Below are 23,020 nucleotides of genomic sequence, written 5' to 3'. Positions count from 1 at the left end.
GCTGGCACACCACGTTCCTTCGTCCATGATGTGGCCAGAGAGACGACCCTGCCGAGGTCCTGCTGGGGAGCCCACCTCTCTTTCTTCCTAAAAGAGTGGGACTCTGTATTCGAGGGAATTTAATTCCTTCTTCCACTTCCTGCTAATGCTTTTCATTTATTTATTCATTCACCCTTCTGACAAATATTTCTGAAGCCCTTCTTAGGTGCCAGGCACTGTGGTTAATATTGAGAACACAGCGGTGAACCAAACAGAGATTTTCCTGGTGGCGAGTGTGGCTGCTGCGGAGGGAGCAAGGCGACAGTGGTGGAGGAGAAGGCAGCGTGACGGGTGTGATCTGTGATTGTGGAGGAAGCCAGGGGTGGTGGTGCCGGGGTCACTAGCTTGGGTGGTCAGGGAAGGCTTCTCTGAGGAATAGACATCAGAGCTGAGGCCTGAAGAATGGGAAAGAGTCGGCTCTGCAAAGATCTGAGGCAGGAGTGCTCCAGGTAAAGGGAATAGCCTGTGCAAAGGCCCTGAGGTGCAAAAGACCTTACAGGTTTGAGGAGCAGAAAGCAGGTCAAGGTGAGGCTGACCAGGTGGGCAGGGACCAGATCGTGAAGGGCCTTGAAGGCTGCAAAAAGGAATTTAGGTTTTATTCCAGGTGCAGTGGGAAACACCTGAAGGATTTTTAAGTAGAAGAGTGACATGGTCAGATGGAAATTTTTGGAAGATTACTCTGGCTGCTGGATGGAAAGTAGGTTAATGGGGGTGGGGGAGTGAGTTGCAAGGGGGAAAGCTGGGCGGCTTGTGAGGAAGCTGTTGCAGTAGTCCAGGCAGGGATAACGTAGAATGAATTATGGCGCATTGGCCACGGAGATGGAGAAAAATTGGAAAGTTTTACGATACATTTTGGAGCTACAGCCAGGATGAGCTGATGGACTAGATGTGGGGGGTGAGTGAAAGGGACGCTGGGGCAGCTGTGTGTGGCCATTTACGAAAACAGGGAGACAAGGGCAGGAGTGGGGCCGGGGGCGGAGACTTCTGCTTGATTTGGGTGGGAGGGGGCACCACGGGAGGAGTCTGTGTGATGCCCAGGGCCCTGCCTCCTGCCACTGTGTGACTGGTGGTGCCATTTCCAGAACCAGCGAGTGTGGGCTATGAAGCAGGTTTGGAGAGGAAGCTGGAGAGTTCAAGTTCAGCACCCTGAGGCCCAGGTGCCTGGGGTACCCCCAGGGGAAACTGCCTAGCAGGGCGAGCTGCCGCTTGGTTTATGCTCCAGTCTGGCCTGCGAGTACAGGTCTGCATTTGGTGGGGGCCGTTTGGTGGGGGTGCTGGCGGTGGCGGTGGGTGGGTGGGTGGTTGCTGTTTTGGTTAGGCAGCAGGCAGTTAGCTGCACTTAACCTTCAGCCTCTCTTTTCCAGATCCTTGCCCTCTAAGCAGGGCCCCTAATGAAATGGTCTCTTTCCGATAGATTTTCCATCATAAGACAATTTTAACATAAAAGCAATGTTAATAAAAACCAAATGTTAGCTCAGGCCTTCCAGTAAATCATAATAGATTAGATGCTGCACCGAAGTGAATATCGCACAGTGGAAAGGGTTGACCGGTTGGAGGAAGGCTCTCGCTGTGATTCAGTCAGGCCCTGTGATGAAGGCTGGTTCATATCTGTAATAGCAGATGCAGCCCTCTCTCCTTTGTCAAGTCTGCAGGGCCCTGGCCCAGGGGAAGGGGAAGGGGGGTGAGTTTTGCAGCTTTGTCTTCCTAAAGGTTCCCCTGCTCTACCCACTACCCCTTCTACTCCCTGCCCCCTCCATTTATCATTGTTTACCCAAGAGGAATCTTGGGCTTTTTGCTTTTTTTGTTTTGCTGAGAAGTTACTGGAACATGGATGAGAGGTATGGGAAAGGTTGAAAGGTAACAGGATAAAGGGAGGCTTTTGCCATGCGGAGAGTTGGCAAAATATCATTTTGGATCTCGACTGACACATAATCAGAACTGGAAGTACATTGGAAATTGGCCCAACATCTGGTTAGCTTTCGAAATAGTTGGTCTATAGTCTTCCAAAGCTGGCAATGCTTGTGTGACTCCAGCCAAGGAGACCGAAAGAAAGAAAAAAATTTTTTTTAATTAATTTATTTATTTTTGGCTGCATTGGGTCTTCGTTGCTGCGTGCAGGCTTTCTCTAGTTGCGGTGAGCGGGGGCCACTCTTCGCTGCAGTGTGCGGGCTTCTTGTTGTGGAGCATGGGCTCTAGGCACGTGGGCTTCAGTTCTTGTGGCACACACATGGACTCAGTAGTTGTGGCTCACAGGCCCTAGAGCGCAGGCTCAGTAGTTGTGGCACACAGGCTTAATTGCTCCACGGCATGTGGGATCTTCCCGGACCAGGGCTCAAACCCATGTCCCCTGCATTGGCAGGAGGATTCTTAACCACTGCACCACCAGGGAAGTCCAAGAAAAAAAATTTTTGACCACTATTTTTACCTGGCACTATTGTGGTCTCTTTATGCAGGTTTGTCTGTCTACTTTTTATGTAGCTTTGGTCTGGGTCTGTTCTACCCTTGTCTTGAATGGGGGTTTCCACTAAGGAGGAAGAATCTAGAACCCAGAGGGGAAGCTTAGGAGCTGGTTACTGACATCACGGAGCCACACCCTTCCCTTCTATTTGGGATTCTTTGAATTAGTTAGTTGGGAGTTTGGGCCCCGCCAGTCCCAGGCCGGTGCTTGTAGGGTGGGAGTGATGACAAGGGAGACCCGTTCTGACTCACCGGGGTAGAGCGGGATCTGACCCCGGTGGGGAGGAAATGAGGAAGCGTGGGGTCTGCTGGAATCTGGACGTGCGAGCGCGGCTTCCCAGGCCATGTGAAAGTGCATCTGGGTTTCTCTGGAATTTGTCACTCGGCACTTAGGGGGTTGAAGCAAATAGGACAGTATATCATGTACAGTGTTTATTTCAGTCAGAGGGAAATGGCTGGCGAAGGAACTCGATCGGGTTTGCAACAAAACCTGCTTCTCAGTAACTGGAAACCTGTGTGTGTGTGTGTGTGTCTATGTCTGTCTCTCTGCCTGTCCATCCGTCCACCTGCACATGTGCCATTTCCCTTTCACATGCATATCATTGTCATATTGTCACACTGACCTTGTTCATTCACAGCTGTCAGCCACTGTTTTGTTTGGACCCAGAAGAATGTCTTAGAGACCGTGGTAGGAAAAAGAGAGAGACGGGGAGGGAATGAGGCACCTGGCCGAGCAGGAACTTTGGGGAAAGAGGGGAGATGCCCAGAGGGGTTCTTTACAAAGTTTTGCCATGTGTTGTGTGGAATGGACCCTGCTCTCTGCCTCCCCTTGGCTGGTGGTAAAATCTACTGCGCATAGGATGTGTTGCAACATGGAGTCTGTTTTGGGAAAGTGCTGGAAGTGGGGAGATCACCTTGAGTAGCCAGGGGGATGGAGGCTGCTCTAGAGTTGGCCATGACAACCAGGTCATGTCACCTGCTAGCTGCCCTCCAGGGGTCCTGGCATCCAAGCCATGTCTGTCCCTCCCCTAGCTTCTGCCTCATCACTTCCACCCAAAGCCCTGACCCCACTCTCCCCGCGCTCTGCCATACTCCCTGCCCTGCCCCTTGGCCTGGCAAGTCCTGGTCGTCCCTGAGTAGCTCATCCTTCAGAATCCAACCTATCTGCTCGTCCCCTGCGCTCCCCACACACAGTTCAGCGTGCCTTCTTTGGGCCTTCTAGAATAGCTTGATGTTAGCTTTGGTTAGCTTGTTTTCCTTTCTGTCCTTTTGTTCTTTCATTCTTTCTTTCCTCTTATAACACAGCTGATATAGAACTACATTAAGCCACGTTCAAAGTAAAAATTCCCATCAGTGCAAGGTAACGACAGGTAACTATCGTACGTGACCGAGTGCTGCTTCTTACTGCGTCCTGACAGCAGCCCTGGGACGGGCAGTTTCTGTAATTATTCCCATTGAACATGTAAGGAGGCTGAGAGTCCAAGAGGTAAGTATCAAAACAAAATTCCTCCAGCACCTGGCACCTGGCCCTTTCCCCTTCCATCGTGGCCACAGTGCAGCAAGAACCCTGGGAGAGAACGAGCCCAAGGGCACGAGGAGGCCTTGCAGGGCGGCAGTAGCTTTTGTCAAACCAGAGGGCAGGCCCCTCTCAAACTGTTGCTGTGGTCAGCTCACCACACAGGGGGTGCCACCCCCTCCCCAGCTGGATCCTGTCCATTTCTGGAATCAACCTAGTTCTAACTGTGACTCTAATGTGGTCTGTGACCTTGGGGACGTGACTTAACATCTCTGGGCCTTAATTTCCTCACTAAAGGAAGAGGTTGCATTGGAATCTGGTCCTGTGAAGTCTTGAGGTTTTTCAGTCCCCCTGGTTCCCCCACTTCACAGAGGGTGGAGCTGCCAGCCGAGGAAGGTCAGGATAACCTTGGCAGGTTTTTCTTCCTGTTGAGAGAAGATTTTGCCACAGATTTCCTCATTTTTGACAAATTCTAAGGGAGTCAGGGCAATAATAGGCAAGAGACAAAAAAGGGAACTCGCCATGGAAATTCAAGAGCTGGTCCGAGTCTGCCTCCCAGGCCCTAATGGCTGCCGCTGCGTTCCCGGGGTAGCCAAAAGCTGGCTCCATCTTCGTTGAAGTGGGATGACGGGTTGGGGGTCATGGAAGTGGGTGATGTGCCGGGCAGGCCGGGGAGCCATTGTTTTCCCCAGAACCGCTGACTGACAGTTCCCAGAGGGCCAAGAACGAAAGGGTAGAGAGAGATTCACACGGTGTTGACATTTCTGGAAAAAAGCAAATGCTAGAAAGATTCAGTTGATGTCCTTCTTGCCATTCAATAAACCAGAATGCTTCAGAGTTAGACATTTAGCATCAAAACGAGATACAGAAGCCACAAATCAAATTTTCATCACAATCAAATTTTTCGATGAAGCCACATCGGTGCGGTGTGAGAGGGGGACCTGCTTACCTCCAGCCCTCGGGCCGCCTCCACCCGTGTCATCTCCTTGGCATGACTTAGCCTCTAGTTCGGAGTTGGAAGGAATTCAGTAGCGCAAGATATATTGTTATGCTTTATTACGTCAACGTGTGAGTGTGGGAGTTACTTAGAATCCAGACAATCAGCTCCTCACTGCTATCCTCCAGTATTTTGTCAGGGTTCTAAATGAAGCATCATCTAGTACTCAAGGGGCCGTATTTCAAGAGTTCCCAGAAGTGCCACCATCCCCCCTTTTGTAGAATAACAGGAAAAGACGTGCTTCAGGCACAAACAATCCTTCCAGCTCCCCAGGCGTGGAGCAAGTGAAATGTTTGTTTCTGCGAGCTTTTCTGCAAGCCTAGTTTTCCAGAGCTGGGCTCGGCGAGAGGAGAGGGATTTGGAGCACTGCCCGTCCCACACCTGGCCTGGCAAAGTGACCCCAGCGGGGTCGTCCTGTCGCCCTGGCCCCCAGGTCCTGCTTTAGGAAAAGTGATGCTTGGTTCACTTAGACTCTGAGTGCGCCCTCTCTCCTTTCCCAAGCCCCCACCCCCTCCCTGTCTCCCACCCCACCCCCGTCTCATCTTTGTCTTTGAAATGCTGTGAGATTTCCCTGGAGGAAAAGTGATTCCTCTGCCCCTTAACCGTAGACCCGCAGATCCACCCTTGGGCCTTTCTGTGAGCCGGGCACGGGGCTGCCGCCTCTGTGCTTCCCACGCGGGGGCCCAGCTCTCCAGTTTGGTGTTAAGAGCTGGAGATGCGATTGGTGGGCACGACTGTAGCTACCTTTCTGTGTGGTCTGTTTCCCCCACCGTGGGACGGGTCTCACACAGGGGTGCCTTCGGGGGGTGCGCAGACCGGCCCCGAAACGGCAGCAAAGCCCACAGTGCGAGAGTTTCCCCTTTTCCCACCCCCTTCCCGCTCCTCTGACTGCGCCCAGGAGCGTGTCACAGTCGGGCTAGCGTGACCTCTGTACCTTTCACGTACCTGCCGATCGCCCTTCCTGACTCAGAGCAGGCCTCGGGCCACAGTGGGTCAAGTCTTCGGCTGAAACGGAAACACTTCGTTGCTGTTGGTATCGCAGCCATGCTGATTTCCCATTTGCAAGTAGTGTTAGAAAATGTATGTTTTAGGGAATTCCCTGGTGGTCCAGTGGTTAGGACTTGGCGCTTTCACTGCCAAGGGCCTGGGTTCAATCCCTGGTCGGGGAACTAAGGTCCCACAAGCTGAGCGGCGTGGCCAAAAAAAAAAAAAAGAAAAGAAAAGAAAATATATGTTTTAATACATTTACTTAAGTTCCAGTTCCAGAAAACTCTGAGGTGAGTCATAGTACAGGCAGCACCCGGTCATGGCAGGAATCACGAAGACAGACCGTGGACGGCCGAGGTTGAGGAAGACCCGCTCGAAGGGGCCTTTCAGGACACGGAGGGCACTCGGGATGGCAGCTGTGCTTACATCCGGCCCCTTCTCTCCATTCCAGGCATGGATCCTGAGAAACTCGAGCGGATCCAGCTGCCGGTGCCCACTGCGGCCGAGAAGGCGACCTACAACCACCTGCTGACTGAAAGACTCATCAGGATCATGAACAACGCAGCCCAGCCAGGTGCCCAGGCGTGCAGGCGGTTCCCAGGGGTGGTGGAGTTATGGGGACCAGGCCCCACACTGGCACCAGGAGCCCTGGCTTCTAGATCTGGCCCTGCTGGGAATCCAGGCAGACCTCAGCCATTCCCCTGCCACATACCCCCGTGTCCTGGGCCACCCGGACCCCTCCCGTCCAGCTGTGTCTTCGTCTCGGGGTCTCCTCCTCTTTCCTTCCCCCATGGTGTTTGTGCCAGACCCTCTCTTTCTTCTCCTTCCATACTCAACCCTGCTTTGGTCAGTTTTGCCTGTGTCTGCAACCCTCCTCTTGGGGTGGCCCAGGGCCACATTTGAGCATGAACTAGGCTGAGAGTATGAGTGAGGGGGAAGGTTGATAATACAAGACGTGCCCGGTGTCTGGCACGTGTCAGCCTAGTTCTGAGGTCTTGGCCAGCACCGACCTGCAGCCACAGTAGGGGCTAGAAAGAGCAAGTGGAATGAACTAGCACAGTGGTTCTCAACTGGGGGCAGCTTTGTCCCCAGGGGACATCTGGCAATGCCCAGGGAGGGGTTGCTACTGGCATCTGGTAAGCAGAGGCCAGGATGCTGTTAAACATCCTACAGTGCACAGGACAGGCCCCCACAGCAAAGGATTATCTGGCCCCGAGTGTCAATGGTGCTGAGGCTGAGAAACCCTAATTGCAAGGCAGGGAGAGAGGCCATCGGGGCGTGAGTGAGTGCGCAGGGAAGGGCCGGACGGAGATGCAGCCTGGTGGAGAGAGAACCGCTGGGCTGAGTGATCAGGAGCAGTCCAGGGGGTGGGCCCCAGTCAGGCTCAGGAGAAGGGCAGGAGTCCAGGGTTATGACTGCAGATAAGGACCTCAGAATCAAAGGTGGGGGGGGTGGCCAGAAGCACAGTGTGACTGCTGCGGAGTGAGTGCAGGGGCTTGGAGAACCGGGTCCAGGGCCTAAAGGGTATCAGTAAACTCAACAAATGTTTATTGAGTGCCTCCTGCATGCCAGCCTCTGAATGCGACGGATGAGGGTACAGGAAGTAGGGGACAGACGTGGATCCTGTCCTCCAGGAGCCATGGCTGGGGGTCTGTGGAATCTAGACCTCAGTGTGGTGTCAGGGCCAGAACTAACACTGTGGGGCTCACAGATGGTTTTTAAAGTCACAGGAGAGGAGAGAGGTGTGTCTAGGACTGAGCTCTGGGCCACTACCGGTCTCTGGAGGTGATATAGAAGGGGAGCCAGCTCCAGAGCCTGGGCCAGGCCCCACGTGGGAGGGGGAGGGCCAGGAGGAGGGTGTCCGGGGTGGCAAGAAAGATGTGGGTGGCTCAGGACCAAGGGGCGCTCGGTGGAGTCAGTTTCCACGGGAGGTCTAGTTGGGGGAGGCGGAGCATGTTCCTGAGGAGGGTGGCCCCGGACCGTGCCTCGGTGATGGGGAAGGTGGAGCATGGCCTGGGTGCTGGGGAGGAGCGTCTACGGTGGGGAGGATCAGCAGGCCCCCTGAGGATGGTGTATTTCTGAAGAGAAGAGATTGGGGCAGCTCAGAGGGACAATCTCGAAGTTTCGATGAGGCCTCAGGAGTTTGCTGCTCCCTCTGTTCCCCTGGAGAGATGGGCCAGCAGGAGGAATAGTCAGCAGCTTGGCAGGAACTTGCAAAGGAAGAAGGGTCTTGGTGGAAAGTCACCATCTGCTTGCCTGGGGGCAGCAGGAGGGGCGTTTCTGACCTGGCCCACAGCGCAGCTCCGCGGAGGGGCAGGCGGGAGTGAGACTGTGCTCCAGAGAACTCCTCAGCTTGGAGGAGGGCGGGTGGGCGCTGCCAGGCCTGGGCCGCGGTGCAGAAGTGGTGGTGGGGCTGGGCCGGGCAGAACGGCCGAGCTGAGACTAACCAACCTCTGCCCGGGTGGCCCCTGGGGTTGTGTCGTGCATAGGAAGGCCTGGTTTTGCTCGTATGTAACCAGTTCATCTTTGGGCAAACAGATTCCCTCTTCTCACCTGTTTGCCGCCCTACCCCCACCCCTGCCCTAACACGCACGCACACACACGCGTGCGCAGCATTAACGGCCAGTCAGGGAGGTGTGCAGCGGTGTGTCTGTCTTGAGTTTTTCCCCAGTGGTCCATCCTGGTCCCTGTTGTTTCCAAGACCTCGGAGATGTGGCCTAGAAACAACCCCCTCTCCTGGCCCCTCCTTCCACGTGGAGGCCTTTCCCCAGAAATGAGATTAAAGACTCAGGGGGAGTTTGCTAAGAGCAGAATGCCCTTCAGTCAGGCGGTCACGGGTGCTTTCTAGGGACGATGCCAGATGTGGGTTTTGGCATTCGGGGCACCTGGAATGCGCCACAGCCCAGGGTGAGGCTTGGGACAAGCCACTTCACTTTTCTAAACCTCAGCCTTTAGAGCACCCATTGCAGTGGGGTTTTAGAGAGACTCCTTGAGGGAGCGTCTCTAAACACCCAGACCATGCCTGGCTCACAGCAGGACAGCAGGCTTTGTTGTCAGAACTTGGTTGCAGTTGACAGAAACCCAACTGAGACTCGCTGAGACAACACAAACAAACAAACAAGACTGTTGGCTTGTGTGACTTCAAGTCTGTTGGGCGCTGGCTTGAGGCACAGCTGAATCCGGGACTCAAACAATGTTTTCAAGCCTGTCTTTGGGCTCTGTGGCCTTCTGCCTTGGCCAGATGACTGCCTGCAGCTCCCGCCACCTGTCTCTGTCCAAGTCTCTGTCGGGCTCTAGACTTGCTGTAGCAGAGACGCTGGGCAGCCTGGTGGAAGGGAGGACTCAGGGCTCAGTTTGTAGAACACGCTGGTGAGGTGGCCACTGCGGACTATAGTGCTCGGGCCATCAGGGCCCCACCGCTGTCCCTGTCCTCTCCACAGCCCAGCACGAGGAGAGGGTCTCGAGCCCGGTGATTCCAGCAAGTTGTGGAACTGAGCCTTACTGGCTGTGACTGGCTCCCTTGCTCGCCCCCTACCCAGTCACTGTGACCCGGGGGCTGGATGGCCCTGACCAGCCTGGGGGATGTGCCCACCCCTGGGACAGGGGAAGCAGGACCAGCTCCGCCCAAATCACAGGACCGAGAGCAGGGCTGGTGGCCCTCCAAGGGAAACTAGGGGTGCTCGTCCCTGAAGAAAGGGCAGGAATGCTGGACAAGCAAAGTGACCGCAGATGGCCACTTTCTAGGCCTTCAATAATAAGTAGTTACGCATTTTTCCTGCCTCCCCTCCCACCATAAGGGGACTTTGGGTAGCATTTGGTACAGGCGGTTTTGATGAGAACATTCAATTGTAATTGATTGGGAAGGAGGTTGGCACATGGGGGTTCCCTCTGTACCCCCGCTGGATGTCGGGGGACCTGTCAGCTGACCTCCAAGTCAGGAAGGCAAGAGACTGCCTGTGAGGGCGTGCAGCCCGGGGTACGCGCGGCTGACCCCAGTGTGCTCTGCAGATGGCAGGATCCGGCTGGCGACGCTGGAGCTGAGCTGCCTGCTCCTAAAGCAGCAAGTCGTGACCAGCACGGGCTGTATCATAAAGGACGTACACCTGGCCTGCCTGGAGGTGAGGCCCCCTTCCTCCTGCGCCCGTGCCCCGGGGGAGGGTAGGAGGAGGTCGAGGGAAGCTGCTGCATCCAGACCGCAGCCTGGTCCGCAGCACCACTGGGAGGAAGCTGGGCCCCAGACCCCTGCCGCCCCCTCTACCCACTTGCTCCCACAGACCTGCCCTTCCACTGAGATGGGCCCGAGAAGCCCACTTAATAGTGAGTTTTAGTAGTTCTCTTGTATTTGGCTCTGTATTTGTCTCTGGGATTTTTTTCTTTTTATATTATGAAAGTTTTATACGTGTACAGATACACATTTATTTATTTATGGTTTATCGTGCTACTATGTTCATTCATTGTTTTAAATAGCTTTCATTGTCTTCCCTCTTATTTTCCATGTTTATTTTAGAAAGTTTAGAAACTACAGAGAGGTAAAAGGTAATGATAGTTGACACTTCGGTGTGTGTCTTTCCAGATACCACACACACTCACACACACGTTTACAAGTGAATTTTTCTTTTTATAAAAACAGAGTCATCAGGGCCATATTGTAGAACCCGTTTCTCTCATGTAACTGTGTATCAACAACTTTCCATGTCATCACATTGAATCGTCTGTCCTTTGCCCATTTTTATTTTGAGCTCCTTCTCCCCCACCCCCTTACGAAGAACCACTTTATAGATTAAGATTATTAGCCCAGCATCTGTCTTATATAGACTCAGACTTTAGAATTTGTGATTTACCCCACTCACTCGCCTCGGTGAGACCTGCCCCCTCACCCTCCCTCTCTTTTAACAGGGAGCCCGAGAAGAAAGTGTCCACCTGGTGCGGCATTTCTATAAGGTAAACTGCCGGAACTCAGGGGTACAGCAGTGTGTGTGTGTGTCGTATAAACCAGACTGTAGTGTCTTCAGTTATTTCTTTCTTACACCCTGTGGGTCCTGAGTAAAAATGTTCGATTTCATCCTCTCCGGAGCAGCGGTCTCTGCACTTTTCTGTCCATGCTGTTGTATCAGTACAGCGTTTGAGGACTCCCCCCTAGTATGGGGCTGTTTATTTATCAATTATATAGGAATTTGTTTATTGATGAATTTACATGTAAATGATGAATTATATACAGATACTCATATGACTAACTAATACATATGAACTTATGTGTTCATGAATTACATATGCTTATACATATAAAATTACTGAATTACATATGAGTTTATAAATTATATGCATGTGTATTATTTATATACATGTACACGCAGACCTCAGAGATACTGTGGGTTTGGTTCCAGATCACCACAATAGAGCAAATGTCACAATAAAGAGAGTCACGCAAACGTTTTGGTTTCCCAGCGCTAATCAAAGTTATGCTTACACTGTACTGTGCTCTGCTAAGTGTGTGATAGCGTGGTGTCTAAAAAAAAGCACATACCTTAATTAAAAATACTTTATTGCTAAAACATGCTAACTATCATCTGACAACACAGGGTTGCCATGAACTTTCAATTTGTAAAAAAAACTCAGTATCTGTGAAGCAGTAAAGCAAAGTGCAATAAAATGAAGTGTGCCTGTGTGCACATACAGGCTCTAAACACTTATCATGAATTTAGTGACAGCTGGTAAAGGACCACCATAACTTTCAGTATTTGGAAAACTTGTAGATCTGTCTTCAGCTTCCAGATGATTCGTTTTAAGATACTGCATTGTGATGGTTTTGTTTACCTCTTTTCTTAAGGCATAATATAGCCTTAGGCAAGGCTCATCATTTGTCAGCAACAGTGGATTAATCCATATGCCAAGCAGTCTTAGTAGTTTCTGACTTTTTGGCCTCCACATCAGATCTCTCCAGATCCAGTGAGTGGTGGTTTCCCCTTGTACTCTGGCTGATGAAGAGATCCTCCCTGGAGGAGGAAAGGCGTCGGCCCCATCCTTTTCTTGTTCACTTGCACTGTTATTCATTGTTTGTACTCTCCTTAAACTGCTGTGAACTAGATACACATATGAACGGGAATCTTTTTCTTTGTAAGAAGCTTTTTAAGACACTGCCCATTATTGTCAGTGTTCGTTGAGATAAAACCAGATTACAGGTCATGTAATCTGGAAGTGTACCTTGCCGGGATCAGATGACGCCAAGCAGCTGCAACACGGTGGACATGCCCAGACAAGGGTGGCACCACTGTGGGCCCCACACACCGGGGCAGAAATCCCAGTCTCCCCTTAGACCGGCCCAAACCACACTTGGCCTTGAAGTGAGGATAGGAGTCCTCGGCAGAGTCATCTTTGAAGCTCTTTCCAGTATAACTGCTCTTAGTTTATTCCCCTGCCCCCCACCCTGGCCCCAGAAAGCTTCTGGATTGCAAAAACAGGAAGACATATAGGTAGGCATCTTCCCAGAGAATTTTTCTTTCTCACTGACAAAAGGAGAACTGTATTTGAATTGCAGCTCCCTTCTCCCAACTCAGATTTTTCTCTCTTGTATCCTAAAAGGTTTGCACCCTAAGTACAGTATCTCACAAGCTTATGGATATTCTCAAGGGTTGCTATTTCTGTGGTTATTGCATGGTTCTCACACCACACAAGAACTTTCAAGTTTACCTGTGGTTCTGATCACTGGAAAAACATATAGAGGACCTATTGCTTTTCCCACCCCCAACTATGTGTGTGTGTGGGGGGGAGGGTGCTTAGGAGACAGGCCAGCTCTAACAGCCCTGATGCGCTCAGCCAAGTCTCCCCTGCCTCCCCCGCTGCGGGCCTATCCAGGGTGGTCATAATGACCGAGTGCATCAACTCATTTTGTCTTCCTGTTGCACAGACGTGGGCTCTCATCCCAGTCTTGCAGTGAAACAAAGAGAGGCTCCAAGAGGTACGGCTGAGATTGGCCCCTGGTCTGTGTGTCTCACAGCCAATTCCTCCCCGCCACCCTGTTCTGGGAGGGACCTCTGGGGCAGAGTCATCAGGGCTGCAGGAACTCCAAAACCCCAAAGGCGCGCCTCAAAAACAAATGGAACAAGCCGTATAATTTTAGAGTTAAGCATATTTAATCGTACTCTTCCTTTCAGAGGTGTGGAGCTTCATAGCTTTAACATGACAACTTAACCGAGATTCTTATTTTCTCCAACCATTCTCAGCAAGCAGATGATGTTAAATACTTGAAACATAAACCCTTTTTATATTTTAATTATGTATGAAGTTATTTTTGTTGTTTTTAATTAACTGCCTTGACACTAGAAATCTAACTACACATGCTTGAAAAAAAGGAGAAAAGCATTGAGGTGCAATTTGATATTTGGGCTTTCATTTGGGTGTGTGTGTTCTTATTCACGTGTGTATTTCACTTCCTGGTGATTTACCAGAACTCTCTAATAAGAAACAGATGGCCCCAAAAGCCTCCAACTGGAGTTTATAATACTTTGTTGTTTATGGGGAAAAAATGTACATAATCTTCTCTTTCCTTCCTTTCTTTTTAGGGAGAAGAAATCTTTTTGGACATGTTTGAAGATGAGTACAGGAGTATGACGGTGAGTGAGGGGCCAGACGCGCTTGTGGGTATGCAAAGCTTGTCCTGCCGAAGCGGGAGAGAACTCGTCTCATTCCGAGCTTTCCATCCTAATGGCAGAGACTGGTGGGGTAGTGCATTGAAAACAGTGCCTTTTGATCCCCACCAGTGAAATTTCAGATGACATTCACTCCCCCTAAGTTGGGCTGAGTCATAAGATGGTTCAGAAAGATTCACTTTTATATGAATAGTATCTGATTGAGGACTTAATCCGTGTCAGGTGTGTACAGCATGTCGTACATGTGAAATCTCTTAATCCCCACATCGGCCTGACGGGAGTCACTGCTATCATTATCCTGCTTTTGCCAGTAAGGAAATAAGAGTCAGAGAGCCTGAGGGAGGTGCCCCCATGTGCCCAGCCATCGAGGAGCTGAGCCGTCACCTCCCAGTGTCCTGCCCTGCTCTGCATATTGTGCGGCCTCCTTCTCTGTGCCACCAGAATGTTCCCGCACCTGCCTTTTCCTTGAGCCTGCAGTGCCAGCCCGGGGTCTTCCCTGTCTTGCAGAAGATTGCAGGTTGCTGTTTTGTTCATTTGCCTCTGCGTCCCCAGCACCTGCCCCTTAGTTGACACTCAGTAACTAGATGATAAATCGCCCTTTTCATGGACAAAAGAGTGAAGTGATTCGGGAACTTTACAATAAACCCAAGGGTTTAAAATGTCAAAAAGAAAAAGACAGCGTGTGCTGTGTGGCTCCCTGGCTCCCTGGCCCGTCTCTGGGCGTCTGGATGGCTGGGCCCTCACCACATCCTCGTGCACAGCACGTCTGAGGCCTCGCAGAGCCTTTTCAAGGGAAAGGTGTAAATTGGTATAATTCACCTCCAGAAATGCCCCAGCAGTGACCAGGCCTCCTCTCGGTGCTATGTGAGCCGCCCATGTGCACCTCACACCTTTGATGGCCACACCCCGTTATCCCCTAGACCCCCCCAAAGAGTGTCTCAGTCTTCTACTCTTTGGACCATGAATTGGAGTGGAGTGGAGTCAGTGGTCAGCTGCCGTCTTATGTTATGCCCGTGACGTCCCCTTCCACAACGTAATTCTCCAGAAATTTGGCTTCTTGTTTGGAAACGTAAGGCTCGTGTGTCACTTGACGACACAGAAAAGCTTGGGCTCCTAAACCCCTGCACAGTTTCTGCTTTTGCTACTTACCAACTGGAACCCTGGGTGGGTTGCTTACTTCTGAGCCTGGATTTTTCCATCTGTAAAATGGGACCCAGACCACACAGCTTTCCAGACTGGTTGTGAAATACCTAAGGGCTGCCTCCTATAGAGGTTCAGCACCACGGATATTCGGTTCCCCTCCTCCTGCCCTAGGGAGCTTCCTGGGTTTTGTTTGTTTGTCTCAGTGACACATTTATTGCATGTTTTGCACAAAGCCTGGCACTCTAGGGAAGTAACAGCTGACATATACCCAGAACCCATATATGAGTCGTTAGCTCAGACTTAAGGAAACCAGCACTAAGCTCAGCGAAGTTGGGACAGGCTCTCGGGTGATGCCAAAGCCAGGCCTTCACTTCTGACCCTTCACTGTTTCTCCTGTCACCTCTTGCTTCATGCAGAGGCATAATGGGCAGGAGTCCTAGAGGGGGCTTGTCGGAGGTGGTTGAGAGCGGAGGGGTGGAGCGGAGGGAGCTGCGAGGGAGCCAAAGGCAGTCCGGGAAGGCCCTGCAGGAAGGCTGGAACCCCAGGCGCCCCGGGTGGGAGACAGGGCTCTGCCACCCCCACTCTGGCATAAAGGAATAGCGACGGTGGACCTCAGGCCTTTGGAGGAAGACTTCACGGGTCCAAAAGAAGAAGGTAGGCAGCACATGCAAAGGGGCTCCGTGTTCACCAGGTCTCTGGACGGCCGGACCCTCTCCACAGCTCTGCCTTGTTTAGTCAGCTTTATGTTACAGGAGGGAAAAAAGTGTGATATGATTGAAGCCCACTTTCTAAAAGAGACACGAAAAAGCTCATGATGCTTAAAGGAGTAAAATTAATTCTATAGAATATTTACCTTTGTGAAATGTCATTCCTTTATGGTGCCAGGTAAATGAAGTGTCAGTGTCCAACAACACGTGCAATTAAGGGGTCAGTACTGATGCAACAAAGTTCCAGGAGGGGAGGTGATGTTAGCATGTCTTGGTAATCGGAGAAGGCTTCCTGGAGGTGGTGTGGAAGGAGGCAGACAGCTCTGCCCTGGCTGGCCCAGTGGCTGTGGGCACGCGCCCTCCCTCCGAGCTCAGCGATCCCCTCTGTAGTATGGGACAGCCCCGGCACCCACATAGTAGGAGGTGAGCCCTGCAGGGGCCTGGCGGGTAGTAGGTGCTTAATAAGTGACTTGGTTCTGTTACCCCAGGTAAGAAGCCAAGGGGGGGCAAGGAAGGAAGGGGGAATGTGGGTTGTGTTGTGGAAATCATAGTGGGTCTGGAGCCGGGCAGGCCTGGGTCCGTGTCATGGTTCTGCCACCAGCCGGCTGAGTGCGCCCACATCCATTCCTCAGCTTCCCTGAGCCTCCGTTTTCTCGGTAAGTTCGGCAGCCTCCCTGCTGGGGTTGTTGGGAGGCTTGGACGGGGCCTACGCGCAAAGCCGCTAGTTCTCTGCCTGCCCCGAGGTCAGGTCCCCTTAAACGGGGGCCACGTCGCTACATCTGCTGTCATCGTATTGGAAGTGCCAGCGAAGGAGGCGGGCAGCAGTCAGGCTTCCGCACACGGGGCAGAGACCACCCTAAAGGGACCACCGTAAAGGGCTGGCCTCCTTACTGAGGCCCCTCTCCCTGCTGCGGGGAGGGGAACAAGAGGGTGAGAACGAAGAGCTTTTCACAGCAGGGAGGCAGCTTCTCCAGAGTGTCTGAGCTGTCACTGCAGATGAGGGGACATCTGCAGCTTCGAAAACAACAAGGCACATCTCTCACATCTGGCTGCCTTGAGGCTTCACTCAGTCCGAATCGCAGTTGATGTGCTCTTTAATATGTGCAGATGGAGGTGAGAGGCCAGTGTCACCTGCCCCAGCACCTTCCTCCCTTCAGTGAGCTTCCCTCCGATGTCTGTCTTCTAGATGAAGCCCATGAATGTGGAATATCTCATGATGGACGCCTCCATCCTGCTGCCCCCAACGGGCACGCCACTGACGGGCATTGACTTTGTGAAGCGGCTGCCGTGTGGTGACGTGGAGAAGACCCGGCGGGTGAGTGGGCGCTGGACGCAGCCTCTCCTGGGCTGCTGCCCGCCAGGAGCACCTCCGGGGCCGGGGGCGGAGGGTTCCTGACCACATCCAGACCTGCCTTCCAACAGGCCTTCAGAAGAGCCAGAGCTCCTCCCTCGCACCCCGCCACCAGGCCTAACTTCCCCAGGCACGCTGCCCTTTGTTAAAGCAGAGATTGAAATTGCATCGTATCTGGTGGCAGGCAGGCTGCCTTCGCTGGCGCGGAGCCGGCCCCAACCCCAGAGCTCTGAGAGAGGAAGCGGGGCCGGGCTTCTGCGAAGGAGCACGGAGGGTGAGCAGTTGACATAGTGCAAGTGAGGCTGCTGTGAAATCAGCCCAGAGAGGCCGGGTCCCCCAGAGATGCCGTGGTGTTAAGGTATCTGAGGAATCTTGGGGGCGAGGCACACGCAAATGCACTTGTGATTCTCGCTGGCCTGCAGGAGAGGTGTGTGAAGAGATTAGTTCTCAGAACCCAGCTGCAGTGTGCGCTTCCGTTATCAGCACTTTTTTTCTGAAGCAATCTCCCAGGGCTGTTCAGGGTATTTTATCTCCCTGGTAAGATCAGTTTCTTTCTTAGAAAGCACCATAACCTTTTCCTAGAAAATCGTTCCCTGGAGATGTGGCGGTTAGTGGATAAATTAGAGGAATTCATTGCACTCGGCTCCCGTTATCAGCTCGCATCTTCCTCTGAGTTAATCCAAGTGTAACCAGAGTGGCAGAAGTGTTTTAACCTTTAGATTTTGAGGAGCGGGATTGACTTGCTGGATCCTCCTAAAGCAAGAGGATTCCATGGCCTTCCTGCAGGCGATTTTGCCTCAGATGCCTGGCCGGGTGGGGGTGGGGCACAGAGGAAGTTGGACCCGTGTCTGCAGTCAATCCACATTCCCTGCTGTCTGACCAAACCCACAGCCCTCACCGCAGGACCCACCCTATCTCCGGGCCAGTGACGCCTTCCTTCCTTGTGCTCTCCCAGCCAGGGCTATGGGCCACGTGGCCGGGCACACGATTGTTTGCGGGTGGCAGTGTTTGCACTGGGCATCCTTGGCATCGGCTTTTATGGGGGGATTGGTTCTGACAAATGCATGTCATGTCTGCACTCCTTCATGGAGTGGACATGCTCACCCTTAACCTTCGGTTGGCCTAGGAGAGGCTGCCGAGCAGGGTAACGACAACACACCCAGTCAAGCTCTTGTATCCCCAGGCCAGAGAGGACCCCGTCACCAGGTCCTCCTTGGACCCTGAGCCGGAAGGTCCAGAAGATTGTGAACGTTGAGAGCTGCTGCTCTGGGTTGCATCCTGCCTTCTTTTCGGTCCACAGTCCGTCAGGTTTCCTTAACAGTCATATGAGCTCATAGCCTGTGTGATAAAGCAGATCATTCATATCAGTTCTTTGTATGAATTTCCTCACGTAATTCTACAACCACCCTAGAAGGTTGGTGCTAGTATTATCCCCATCTTGCAGAGGGATAAACTGAGGCACGAAGAGGTCAAGTGATTTGCTCAAGGTCCCCCAGCTAATAAGTAGCAGAGCCAGAATTCAACCCAGGCAGCGTGGCCATTCTGGCCCCCTGCCAGCCACTGCCGCCTTCATTGTGTTTATTAGCCCCGCTCCTCAAGGAATCAGAGTCTAGAGGGTGAGGTGGGAAGAGGCAGCGCCAGTCCATGGGCCAAGGCCGTTTCTAAAGGAACATGGGGTCAGGTCCCTAATCCTACCCGGGGAAGGAGGTGGAGCAGCACAGAGGGCTGGTCCTTGAGCCGAGACTGTGGGGAAGGGCTGGGCAGCTGGGGGAGGCAAAGGCCCAGAAAGACGTGGCACATTCCAGCTCCACCGACGAAGAGGGGACCGTGGCTGGAGCCCACCATGAGGGAGGCTACGTGGGAAGTGATGGGGCTGGGAGGAGCTGAAGGAGGCAGTTCCCAGAGGCCTTGGAGCCCAGCGAGGACCTTGGCCTTGTTGGCTGGTTCCTGGCATCATGTCCTGCTGGCTTGGGGCAAATGATCTTGATCCACAGGAGAAATTCAGGGGTGAGGCGTATGGCAGAGGGAAGGCTGCTTGGGCTTTGGGGTTCCTGCTCCCTTCTGAGCCACTGTCTCCTCACCCAGAAAGCAGCAGTGCCTGCCCTGCCAGCGTCCTCAGGAGGACTCAGCAATAAGGCAGAAACACAAAGGCCAGAAGGTGCCTGAGGCTGGGGTTCTTCCTCCCTCACCCTCACATCTCTCTTAGTTCAAGTTCCCAGGACTGTGCTGCCCACCTCCCTTGCCCCAGATGGGCTGCACGGCCCAAACTGCTAAATGAAGCACAGGCAGAGCCCCTGGGACGTCTGGGCTTCCCTGGGATCGCATGTTTGGCCTTCGTCTGTCCGGTGAGTTTATAAAAGCAACTCTCAAGTCCCAGCATCCGTGGGTTTAGAGCCAGGGAGAAGGTGGCAAGATGAGATAAAAGGGGGCTAGCCACCTCAAAGCAGAGCCATCCACCTGAGAGAAGCTTCCCTTTGTAACTTCCAGGATCCATTTCTGAAGGGGAATTTTGACCCCTCGCCCCAGTCCAGTTCCTGATGCAAGGCAGCTGTCTGGAATCCTCCAGAAGCTTAGCTCCTCGGCCCATTTCAAACATCAGAACACAGCAGTGTGCTTTGAATTTGAGCTAAAGGAAGTGTATGGTTTAGCAAGCAATTGAGGGCTTATGTGGTTTGTTTCATGTTCTCTGCTTGTATCCAGAGAACATTCCATTTCGTCCTGTTGGATTCAAAGGTTTTCCTTCCCTTTTTTTTTTTTTCCTTCTGCCGAGTATAGACTTTTCTAACTTTTAGGAGGCTGACCCTTTTCAGAAACCCCACCCTTTATTTTCCTTAAGGACTTGTCAAAGTAGTTCAAATCACCCTTACTGGTAAATCATTCCTTCATACGTTCGTCAAAGAGCCGCTGGACTCCTGAGGGTGCAGGAGTGAGCAGGGCATGCGGCCCCACCTCGGGGCCTCTCATCACATGGAGAGAGGCAAAGTTTATGAACAAGTGTGATACCAGGCTGCAGTGAGGGCTCTGAAGGAAAGAGGGGGCACGGCTTTGGAGAGAGTGATCAGGGGAAGCTGCTCGGCCAAGGTGACGTCTGAGCAGAGGCCTAGAGAGTGAGAAGGAGCTAGCCAGGCAAAGAGGTAAAGGAGGCACTTTCCGGACAGAGGGAGCAGTAAGTGCAAAAGCTGCGAGATGCAGAAGAGTAAGGCGTGTCCAAGGAGCGGGGTGACTGGAGCGGAGCGAGGGAAGGGGTTAGGAGAGGAGGGTCAGAGCCTTGCAGACCACGGGAAGACATCTGGCAATAAAGTCATGTTTTCCCTCTTGCCTTTTGCAAGTTACACCATTTATCCTATCATTCGACATATTTATCAAGCATTTTCTAGGCACTGTGCTAGATGCAAGAATAGACAGAAAACAAATAATATAAAATAAGACCAAAATAGCAAGAGTGCCACTGAGCCATCCCAGCTAAGAAGGGAAATTCATGTTGAAATGAGGTCACAGGAACTACTGGCATCTGATGAGGACATGCATGCAGAACCTTGGACTTGAGCTGGACCCACCCCACATGGAAGGGCAGTTGAGAGAAGCAGTTAAGAAAAAACACAGACTCACAGACCAACCGAGGTTCAATCCCAACTTTAGCTGTGTGACCTTGAGCAAGTTACTTAACCTCCCTGAGCCTCAGGTTCCTCATGTGTCCTGCCTCTCAGGTCTTGCCCAGAGTAAATGGGAGAGAGCAGCTGTGAAGTGCCTGAAGAGTGGTAGAGCATTCTAGCATCTTGAGTGGGAAAGAAACCTACTGAAGCTTAATGCTAGAGAAAAGAGAGTTAGGGAGAGGACTTTCTGGTGAAAGTCCCAAACTGAATTTAAGCCGCTAGCCATCTTTTTTTTAAAAAAAAAAATCTTTATTGGAGTATAATTGCTTTACAATGGTGTGTTAGCTTTTCCTGTATAACAAAGTGTATCAGCTATACATATACATATATCCTCATATCTCCTCCCTCTTGCGTCTCCCTCCCACCCTCCTTATCCCACCCCTCTAGGTGGTCACAAAGTACTGAGCTGATCTCCCTGTGCTATGTGGGATAGCTAGCTTCCCACTAGCTATCTATTTTACATTTGGTAGCCATCTTTATGGAGTAACCATGGAAGCCATTATGAAATAAAGATATTTGCATGGTTTTATTTGTCCCTTCATTAGTTCTGTGTCCCTGTTCCCTCGTAAAACCACAAACAGTTTTTGTGTTTATCGCTACTGACATTGAGGAAATAGGCTATTTTGCTTTTACTCTTTGGATGTATATTACGCGTTAAAGAAAATACAATAACATCTCATGAAGTTTCCAAAGTAGGGGGAAAGAATTTCCTGTGATTTCATCACCCTAAACAAACAATACATTTTGTGTGTCTTCTCCCATTTTTGTTTGCAAACACATCTTTTCATGGTTGCGTGGGGCATGGACCCATGGACTTGCATTCATCCTTGCTGCTTTTCTCTCTCCATTGTAGAGCAAGAAGTTTTTCATACAGTGATACAGTTTTAATAAGCCTAATTTCTTACTGCTGCATAAAAAGTTTATCTGGTGACTTTTGCCATAATTTACTCAGGCATTTTCCTGCTGTGGACATTTTGGTTGCTCCCAGTATTACATTATTTTCAACTAAACTGTAATGAGCAGCTTCACAAATACAGTGTTTCCTTTCTTTTGGCTTATTTCTTTAGGATAAGTTCCCAGAAGTGGAATTTCTGGTTCAAAGGGTATGAGTATTTTTTTGTGTGACTCTCTACATATTGCCAAATTGCTTTCCCAAAGGGCTGTGCCCACTTTAAACTGCTTCAGCACTCTTTTAAGAATGACTGACTTCCACGGCCTCAGTGGGCTCCTAACCTGAGCGACTGTCGCCTGAACTCATCAGCTTGCACACGCAGCACGGGCAGCGGGAGAGAGGGCTCGGACCAAGCATTGCTCCAGGGCTCAAGGTGTCCTCTCCACCATCTCCCACCCTGTGATCGGGGTGGTGGGCACTCCATTTCCAGAGCTCCAGCCCAGGCTCGGGGGATCCACGTGACTCGCCTGACCCCAGGATGAACCAAGGTCTGTCTGACTCGGAAGCCATCCCCCACCCCACTCGTGGGGCTCTCCTTGCCAGGGCTTACTCCCAGCTGCGTGGAAGCAAACCGGAAAAGTCTCTTCTTTATATTTGAGCTTGGTCAGCCATCACGCCTTTCCAAATCTAATCTCTTCTTCCAGAATCAGTCTTCGTATCGTTCTATGAAAGCATCTCAAAGAATAAGGGTGCCTTTTTCCTTTTCAGTAATACTTTTAAACTTGCACATTTATTTAGCAAAGTCAAGAAAAATGCTCAATAAAAGCCTGGGCCCTAATCCTTCAGTCTTTTGAAGGCAAAGGCATGTGGTTAGAAGAACACAGACTTCGGAGTCTGGTTATTAGTTGAATCACCTTGGGCAGGCTGCCTAACGTCTCTAGGCTTTGGTTTCCTGTCTAAAACATGGGAACCATGCAGGGTTGTTAAAAGGCTCGAGCGAGGTGACACAGTACAACCCTCACCTGTACCTGGCAGGCCATGGGTAAACAGAGGGAGCAGTTATTGTTTTAGAGGGCAGTGGGATGATCTGATGACCCTTATCCTGGTATCTCACCTTTCTTTTGTGGATTCTCGGAGTTGTGGGGCTGGTCACCATGCCTGCCAAACCCCATAGACGCCCATGGGAGCCCTGCCTTCGCCCAAGTGGAGTACTTGGCCCTGTGGGAACATGCCCTCACATTCATGGGTGTGGGCTTCTCACATGTTCTTCCTTCTCTTAGGAGTTGGGGCAGGACGCAGGAAAAGTATTATTGGGGGTGTTTATTTTGTTTTATATTTTTAATTATTTAATTATTGTTATTATTTTGTATTCCTGGAAATATCTTCCATTTTGTTACTTGAAGAGCAAAAGCAGATGTTTTATCAAAAAGGTCTACCTTAGGAGCCAAATTCCAGGCTCCTTTAATGTTGGAAGGTTTCTGGTTTTCAGAGTGATCGGGCTGTAGCAAGCCACACACGTTTCTCCTTTCTCATCCCCCAGCTTTGGTCCTGCTTGATTTCTTTGCCTTCAGAACTCCGAGATGAATGGATTTTTGACACAGAAAAAACCCTTCTTCTGTTTTATTTCCTTTT

At 51.5% G+C, this 23,020-nt stretch overlaps 1 protein-coding gene across 4 annotated transcripts in view; it reads left to right on the top strand.

Annotated features, from left to right (window-relative positions):
- Nucleotides 1–23,020, top strand: part of CLEC16A (C-type lectin domain containing 16A) — a 209,791-nt gene that overhangs the window by 80,522 nt on the left and 106,249 nt on the right. For all 4 annotated transcript variants that reach the window (XR_014291540.1, XM_082600684.1, XM_082600683.1 and 1 more), the window contains exons 13-17: nt 6,448–6,570; nt 10,005–10,114; nt 10,893–10,937; nt 13,556–13,606; nt 16,679–16,807. Coding sequence is in view for 3 of the 4 variants with exons in the window: in XM_082600684.1 (XP_082456810.1) it covers nt 6,448–6,570; nt 10,005–10,114; nt 10,893–10,937; nt 13,556–13,606; nt 16,679–16,807 (458 nt within the window). In the remaining variant the exon portion in view is untranslated. The remainder of the gene's footprint in view (nt 1–6,447; nt 6,571–10,004; nt 10,115–10,892; nt 10,938–13,555; nt 13,607–16,678; nt 16,808–23,020) is intronic.

This window comes from Mesoplodon mirus, assembly GCF_964341445.2.
Source record: "Mesoplodon mirus genome assembly, chromosome: 15".
Lineage (NCBI taxonomy): Eukaryota > Metazoa > Chordata > Mammalia > Artiodactyla > Ziphiidae > Mesoplodon > Mesoplodon mirus.
This window is presented reverse-complemented; position numbering and strand designations above follow the sequence as displayed.